General features: G+C 33.9%; 1 protein-coding gene across 4 annotated transcripts in view; it reads left to right on the forward strand.

The window, feature by feature from the left end:
* The window catches only part of TPP2 (tripeptidyl peptidase 2), a 99,214-nt gene extending 91,550 nt beyond the window's left edge, over positions 1-7,664 (forward strand). For 2 of the 4 annotated variants that reach the window (XM_090258924.1, XM_090258925.1), the window contains 4 exons: positions 855-985; positions 3,253-3,460; positions 5,345-5,464; positions 7,482-7,664. In XM_090258924.1, coding sequence (XP_090115050.1) covers positions 855-985; positions 3,253-3,460; positions 5,345-5,464; positions 7,482-7,571 — 549 coding nt within the window. In that variant the 3' untranslated portion in view covers positions 7,572-7,664. Of the gene's footprint in view, positions 1-854; positions 997-3,252; positions 3,461-4,021; positions 4,101-5,344; positions 5,465-7,481 lie in introns of those variants that run through there. The other 2 variants (XM_090258926.1, XM_090258927.1) reach the window with 2 other exon arrangements.
* Positions 7,665-9,217: the final 1,553 nt, after the last annotated feature.

The raw sequence follows: 9,217 nt of genomic DNA on the forward strand, positions 1-9,217 counted from the left end.
AACCTGATGATTACTATAAGTTTAAGATTCTTGCCCTTTGGTCACAGAGAGGAGTAATTGTTAAGATACCCTAAGGGTTGCTTTTCTGACCTTAACCTATGAACAAGGAGCAGACGATGATGGTCCTGGACTGCTGCAAATCTAAACACCTTCAGCAAAAGAAGAACCCCCTACTTTGCATTAACTTTGTTAACGATTCTTACTTTTAAGAATTAGCTATAGTTCCAGACTTTCTTAGCATGGACTAGCTCTCATTAGTAATCATGGTAGCAGGAATGTGCTAGCCATAATCAATTAAAAATTATCAAGGGTTTAGAGTGAACTAGAAAGTGTTGAAAGGAGGCCTACCTCTAAAAGATTTGAACAAGAAGCAAATTGCTGAGAATACCATGAATACCATGAAAATCATAGATTTTATTAGTTATATTCTTGTTTACTTTCATCTTCATGTTTTTAATAATAACCAGAATTTGTTTCATCAGCTAGTGCTTATTTTACTTCTGTTTTCATGTGGCATGGTGGCGTGGACTGAAGTAACATGGCCAATCTAAAATTTTTTCTGAAGATACCCAGAACAGGAGTTGCCTTTGTAGAAAACACTTTACATTTTATGAAATGTACCTTTTGTTTACTCTCACCATTTAACACCAGTGGGGAATGTAAATTAGGTACTTTTCTGCCTAAGCTCAGCTTTTGTAGAAATGCTGAAGGTTGTAAAGATCATGGTAGGAGATAGCTAAGACCCACTGAGCTGCAAATAGACTGCATAGTCCCCCTCATGCTGGAGTTGAGACAACAGAAATGAAAATGCTTCAGTGTACTCATTGATACATCCATTTTTATTTCCTCTCCAGGAACGAATGAAAAGACTTAATGAAATTGTTGAAGCTGCAAATGCTGTTATTTCTCACATAGATCAAACGGCCCTAGCAGTTTATATTGCAATGAAGACTGACCCCAGGCCCGATGCAGCTACTATAAAAAAGTACCTAACCAGTAAATAATCTTTCTTGCATCTCATTTCTTAGTTACTTTTTTAAAAGTAGGGGTTGATATTGAGAATATTTTTCCTGGTATTTGTTATATCATAATTACAGTTATCAATATTTAGATACTCCCTCCTTAGATACTTTGTAATAATTTTCTTTAATCATTTTAAAATGAAGCAGAAGAAAAGGAGTTTGCTTCCTCTACCATAAGGTGCTGTCCTGGTGGAGAGATTTGAATAGCTGTGATCAACCAGTCGAGCGATTTGGGATTTCTTTGAACTGAGTTTGTGGAAAGGACAAACACATAACACCCTATAAAATTAATTTTTAAACTCTTTATTGACCAATAGCATGAAAAACCTTATATTTATTTTGTAATGCCTCGTAAGTAAACATTAGGTTAAATTCATTATCTAGCAACTTCAGTTTTTATGGAACTGGACTTACAGTATTACCTGAGGAGAAGGGAAGGGAAGAGTTTATAGTTTTGCCTTTATGGACCTTAATGTGATAGATAAAACAGAGAAGCTGAGCTGGGTGTATTAGTGGTATGATTCCTTTCATGTGAGAGTAGGTTTCCAAATGTCAGTCCAATAGTCCAACAACTCTTTCACTTTCCCCCTTCCATGAACTCTTACTATCACCTCATAGTGTTTCTCCCAATAACAGTTTTTTTCTCTATCACATTGGTTTATTTTCAACTTAGGGGATCACTGACTTATAAGGGTAGATATCCTTATTATCACATAATTATTATAACTGATAAAGTGAAACTGTTCGTGCTTCCTAATAGTACTATAATTTCTCTTAAAGATTCCATCAGCTTCCTTCAGAAGTTTTTTTTCTGTAAAGAATACTAGCATTCTAAACTGCTAGAACTCTGGGCATTACTTTGTTTATACTGATACCATAGGATCTTATGAATCTCACAAGTGATATTTTTCAAGTGGAATAAAATTGGCGAAAGTTGGTTGTTGGTCATTGTCAGCACCCTTTCACACTTTCCAAAAGTCTCAAAATACTCCATTTTGTCGTTATTGTAAATAATAATAATGGGGAAAAGTGTAGCCACTACTTATGAAGTGTCAATTATGTATAAGGGATTATTGGGGCATTGTCTCACTCAAATTTAATCCTCTAAACAGCATGCAAAATAGGGACATTTTTAACCCATTTTTCTAGAAGAGGAAACTGATGTTCTGAGAGATTAAATGCCTTGCCTATGGTGACAGTACTGGGTAGTGGCAAAGCCAGTACTCCAACCAAGATCTCTCTCCCAGCCTGTGCCCTATCATTTCTTGATAAGCAACTCCTTATATTCCTATCCTAATCTTGAAACAATCACTAGGCCTCATTCTTTCTCACATACGCATTGTCTTCACAAGCATCTAACATGAGTTGGACAAAACACCTCAAATAAGCAAGCATTCTAGAGACTAAACAATGCCCCATGGATCGTAGGTTGTTATTATATTTCATTCAGTGGTGACTTGTCTGTTTTGTTCCAGGCATTGTTCTGGGCATTTGGAATATATTAGAAGAAAATAAACATACCTAACCTGGAGCAAGGCAGTTTATAGTAGAGATTAAGAGCAGGGATTCCAGAAACAGACTATGTAGCTTAGAATCCTGAATCTGCCATTATTTAACTATAAGACCTTAAACAAATTACTTAATCATTTTGTGCCTCCATTTCCTCCTTTGCAAAATGGGGATAATTAATAGTATCTTACTTACAGAATTGTTTTGAGTGTAAATGAGTTAATATTTTTAAATGGTAAAACAGTTACTCCTGGCACATTCAGAGTAAGCACTATATTTGTTTGCCCTCTACATGCAAGATCATGACTAAAACAACCTCTGTACATCTATACATACACAGACAAATATGTAATAATTTCAATTCATAAAAAGTCCAAACACTTGTACTATTCTGATTAAGAGTTAATGTAACTGACGGAATCTAGCACCAAATAATTTTCAGCTCTATTGCTTATGGCATTCTGTTTCAACAAAGTCCAGCTATCCTAACTTATTTAATCTGTGTAAAAATAGTGGCTCACTTGATGTTTATTAGAAATAAGGAATATTATTTGATGTATAAAACCAATGTGTGTGTGTGTGTGTGTGTGTGTGTGTAGCTACATAAGATCTCTGCATTGTAAATATTAAGCAAAAGAATACATGGATTTAATTTCAGACAAGGCTGTGCTTCTAAAGAAATTTTATTGATCTGTAAAATTTTTTTTGATTTGGTGTACAGTGACATGGACAAACAAAAATCCACCCTCGTAGATGCCCTTTGTAGAAAAGGATGTGCCCTGGCTGACCATCTTCTTCAAGCACAGGATCAAGATGGGGCTATTTCAAGTGATGCAGAAGGAAGAGAGGAGGAAGGAGAAGGTACTTTGGATTCTCTGACAGAAACTTTCTGGGAAACTACAAAATGGACTGATCTTTTTGACACTAAGGTAACCTTTCAGCTTCTTGGTTTTTGCACAGTTTTTGGTGGTTACTTTACAAATTTCTCTTGTGCCCCATTGCCTAATATTTACTGTTTCCTAGTTATTGGCCAGAAGAGAATAAATGGAATGAGGCTAAGCTTGGTTCTGAAGAAGACATGTTTAGCACTATATATTTGTCATACCTGTTTTAAAACTATTTTTTACTGTCTGCAAAGTGGCTGTGTGGCCACACTAATTTAGAAAACAGTTTAAAAATGTATGTAATGGTCTTTTGGTTGTTAAGCCAGCCAGTTATGTATGAAGCTAAAATTAAGAACATCTTCTAGAAATTGTCTTCCTGCTTTCCCACATATATTTATGTGCTAATTTCTCAGGGATGGGGGAGCTGATATCCTGGTTAGTTTAAATATGATTTTTCACGAAACTCTTTAACTTCTAAATAATTATCATCTTGATTTACAACTTGATTTACTCAGTTTAGAAAAAGTAACATTGATAAATGTTTGGATTTTGGTTATAAAAACATTTTTTTAAAGCTTCACCTGAGGGTATTTTTATTGATTTTAGAGAAAGAGAAAGAGAAAGAGAAACATCGATCAGTTACCTCATACGCACCCCAACCAGGGATCGAACTTGCAACCTTCTGGTACACGTGATGACACTCCAACCAGGGCTAAAAACATTTTTAAATCCTTTTAGCTCTCTACTATAACTTGTTAGAGATTATATAAGTACAAGTTTTTTGTCAGTCTTCCTTTCCTCTGGAGATTTAAAATAAATAAATAAATAAATCAGTGGAATACTCCTCACCCAACATAAATAGTTGTTTTGTTTTACTAGACAGATGCTTGTTTTTAGCATGAACTATGGTTATTTTTAGGAAAGAATTCTGGAATTAGGGGAAAGATTCTTCCCATTTTTTCACCACAGCACAGAATATGTAGGAGGAACTCAGTTATATTCAGAAAACTGCACCAGATATTAAGAATTTGATTTGGAATCTGACCACTGACTTTGAATCCTGCCTCTGCCTCTTTTACCAATGTGACTTCATTCTGATTCCTCAGTTTTTTAACTATTGAGTGAGGATAGTAAGTACATGGGAGGACCTCAACAATGTTTGCTGTTACTAACAAATAATTATTTCATGTCCAGTTTATGCCAAACACTAGAAAAAGATTGCTGCTGAAAAAAGACCAATAAGATCCTGGTCCAACAGAAAGTTAATGAACATCATAATAAAGTTGTTATAAACAATTCTGTTTTTTCCATAATACTACTTTATTAGTGACCTGTCTGTTTATGTTCATAGCAGCAAATTGTTGAACGCTTTGCTTGGCTCTAATAAATGTGACAGGATTTCTTTCTTTGAGAACATTTTCCACATTCTAAAAGTGGAGAGGAAAAATATAAATAAATTGTTACAAGTATATTTGACAATATAATACTTAAAGGTACAGAACTTGTATAAAAGGAAGTAGTGGAGAGTTTATATAATCTGATACTTTTTTTAGCTTTTATTCTCATTTGTAATTTTGATAATTTATGATGACTGTAGTTTTGTACTTCTACCATAGTTTGCATTTTTGCAATCAGTTAAGTTAGCCCTGCTTCCTTTTTCATGAAGAAGTATTTTGATATGGATTTCAATAGCTAACGATTTATCATAATAATTTTCTTCCCCAAAATAAATTATCTATTCTGTGGGATACCCACCTCTTTGAAAGACATAAATTGTTCCCTTAAATTTTTTTTTGAAGTTTACTTGATATAACATGTTTATTTTTAAGACTATACTTGTGTAAAAGCCTTAATCCTTTCATTACGAAAGCTATATGCCTTAAAATGTAAATATTTCATAGATAAGCTCTATCTTATTTTACATTATAGGTTTTGACATTTGCTTACAAGCATGCATTAGTAAATAAAATGTATGGGAGAGGCCTTAAATTTGCAACTAAACTTGTGGAAGAAAAACCAACAAAAGAAAACTGGAAAAATTGTATTGAAGTAAGTGATATTTAAATTGTCGCCATTAAGGCTCACTTCAGTACTGCATAGTAATGAAGATAATTAAAAAGTCTCGTGGTAATGATATAACAATACTGACTTTATTGTGGCTAATTATTATGCTAATTAATGTAATTTGAACTGTAAAATAAATGCATGAAGAAATAACCAATAGCCATTTGAAGTTTTGAAGCATTTTGTGCTTCTGTCCAGAAAACATGTATTTAGTTTCGTGTATTTTCAAGAGAGGCACAATGCATTGTGAATTTTGTACAGAAATAAGATGAAGTTTTCTTTTATGAAGGAAGCAAATAATTCCTTTAAATACATATTGGCTTAATTCTAAATTGGTTGAACTTTTAGAGTTTTATAGTTGATTTTAGTCTTCATTTGAAATGATAAGCCATTATGTTATTTTACCACATATTATATTATATGCAGAAAAATTCTGTGATTGTCTTTTTACAGAAGTTAATTATCAAGTATAAAAACTTACTGAATTACACAGAAATTAGTTTAGCCTCACCTTGTCTTTGTACATGCATAATTTATTTATGCCTAAAGGATATAAGGAGGTTGGGAAATGTTGGTTCTGCCAAATGCAGCCAAGGGTCTTCTCTTTATATTTAAGGTATTCTTTAGATGTAAAACTGACCAGGAGGTTCCTGGGAAAAATTTTTATTAAACTGTAGGATATCTTTACCCTTAGACCCTTTTTTGTACTTTCGCCAATCAGTCTAAATTGTGTGACATTTTAAATTAGCTCCTTCAGATCTTTGAATAGGTTAAGAAAACTTTCTGGAATTGTTAATAAATCCAGTCTCATCATGTAGGCTCTAATCTGCAACTTCTTACATTTGTGAAGCCCGTGATACACCCAGACATTCACCTCACCTCAGGGATGTTTTATAACTTGTCTCTCCTCCACTCTACTCCATTTTCCAACTAGCGATCAGAAATGATGGCTTTAGGCACCTACTGCTGAATCTTAATCACATTTAAAATAAAATCTAAACTCCTCACTGTAGCCCATAAGGCCTCATGTGATCTGGCACATGCCTTCCTTTCTAGCCATGTCTCAGATCACACTTACCGTATTCACTCTGCTTCTGCCACATTAGTCTCCTTTCAGCTAAGCTAACACAGGAGGAACCTATCAAAAGTTATTCCAGCTAATATGGAAAGCTCTTCCCCAGAGTGTTTCTTATCATTCAGGTTTCAACTTAAATGTTACCTCCTCAGAGATCCCTTTCCTGGCCATTTAACTTCCCAGTCACTCTGTACTATATATTTATTATACTGTATACCTGATATATATCTTAATTATTTACTTATTTATTCATATATTAAGTTGTTGCTTTATTATTTGGTTTTTCTAGATAGAACATAAATTTTCTCAAAATGGGAACGAGTTTGTTCAATGCTATTTTCCCAATGCCTAGAATAGTGTTTGACTTAGAGTGGGCACTCAAAAAAATGAAGTTTTCAACCATCTAGAGTTTGAAGTTCATTCATGAACAGCTACATAACTGTTCCCTCACAAACATATGTACTTTCACCTACATACATACAGGTCCCCATATACACAGATTCAGTCCAATAAGGAAATTGAGAAGCTCAGACAAGATAGTGATTTCCCAAGGTCATACTGCTGATTGACTGATTGCTAATTACAGTACAGGCTTTACAATACAGGTTTTGCCATATCTGGTAAGTACTCCAAGGGAAAGTAGATTGGTAGGAAGAATGGGAGCAAGTAAGTTAATTGGTAAGGAAAACAGAAAGGTTAATAGGAAGGAGGGAAAGAAAGAAGGTTGGCAAGGATGCTAATAATCACCAGGATAAGCTGGCTGATAAGAAAGTTTATAGTTGGTAGAAACATTGGTTGGTAAGAAGAAAAGTGGGTAGACTGGATGGAAGGCAATTTCTACATACTACCACTTTAGTGCAGAATTCACCTTAAATTTTGAACTTGAAGATTTGTTCTCTAATGATATATTACTGTGTTTTGTTATAGCTGATGAAGTTACTTGGATGGACCCATTGTGCATCTTTTACTGAAAACTGGCTCCCCATCATGTATCCTCCTGATTATTGTGTATTCTAAAATGGGAACCAAGACTTTAAATTTTAAAAAAGAAAATTTTATTGTGAATGGATATAAAAACAAATTTGTGGCATTTTTAGTCTAATGCATGTTTTCATCAAATACTGATTATTAAAATGATGTGTATTTATCAGACTTTGCTGGTGTGTGGCTTCATACATGTGAATCTAGACCTCTGACATCATGGTGTTTTCCTAATGCTGGCAGAGGGCTGTGCCCTGATTGCCAGCACAAAGGACTTTCGGTTGGGTTGAGCTACTACATGCATGATAGGTTTTGAACAGTAACTTTGAACTGTAAACCTGTAAAGTTCTATTTTTTATTTTATAAATTAACAGAGTTTTAAGATGTTTGACTTTAATTTTTTTCAGTTGTATGAAGGCCTTAAAAAAGCTACATTAAGTGTAGCTAAAATTATTTATTGAACTAACAAGTAACAGAACTTCTCTTCCAGAATTTTTTTTTTTTTCGCAAACATTTAGATTTAATTAAGGGGGAAAAAATTAAAGGGGCACAAGTAAATACGTGGCAATTGATGGAGCATAACTGCTTCAGAAATATTCACCTTTGGAGTAATTTCAAGCCAATCATTTTTAACATCCTCTTGACGTGCAGAGCATCACAATGAACTAATAATACATGTATAAGTGCCAGACAGCTAAATCTTTATTAACTATTGTAAAGACACATATGGTGTGTTTATTAAAGTTGAAATAATGTAAACACGTGAATAAATGTGCAAAACCAAGATCACAGTACATCATATACACTCTGATACCTTAATTTTTTTATAAATAATAAAAGTGAATATTGAAGCTTCTTAAAGTTGGTCTTAATTTTTCGTAAGTAAAATTTGGGATTAGAACAAAAGTAATATTAAATCCATAGACAAAAAATTCAATGTGAGATCATTTATTTTATAATGTTTCTTATAGGCTTGCAATTATTTGAATGTTTCCAATTCTTACTGTGCTTAACTTTTGTGTATGTTTAACTTATTTTTATCTTTCTGGCTATTATTCTTGTTTCTTTCATCCTTTCTCTGTAAAATAAACAGACACATGTAGACAATATTAAAAGCCTCTACTCACTTTATAGCAAGTGTGTGTGTGAGATTCTAAAATCTTATTCCCTTAGAATTTACTACTATAGAAGACCTACCAGTAATCTTTTCTAGTAGTTCATAACTAGTTTTTGGGAATTTATTCCTTTATTTGGTTCAAACATAGAGTCTTTATGAAAAAATAGAAAAATGCATGCAAACACTTTGCATACAACTTTGGAACCATCCATGAGTTTGAAGTCCATCCATGAACAGCTACATAACTGTTCCCTCACAAATGTACGTACTTTCACCTACATACATACAGGTCCCCATATACACAGATTCAGTCCAATAAGGAAATTGAGAAGCTCAGACAAGACAGTGATTTCCCAAGGTCATACTGCTGATTGACTGATTGTTAATTCCAGTACGGGTTTTACAGTATAGGTTTTGCCGCATCTGGTAAGTACTCCCTGCTTGCACAGAGCCTCTGGTTGAACCAAAGAGCTTGGGTGCTTCTCACATCTTTTCGGAGGATGTGTACAACTCTGCCATATGCATGGCCTTCTAGATGCTCAGGAATATATCAGCTTTCAAAGCC

This window comes from Furipterus horrens, unplaced genomic scaffold (genome assembly GCF_987537825.1).
Source record: "Furipterus horrens unplaced genomic scaffold, mFurHor1.1.pri manual_scaffold_12, whole genome shotgun sequence".
Lineage (NCBI taxonomy): Eukaryota > Metazoa > Chordata > Mammalia > Chiroptera > Furipteridae > Furipterus > Furipterus horrens.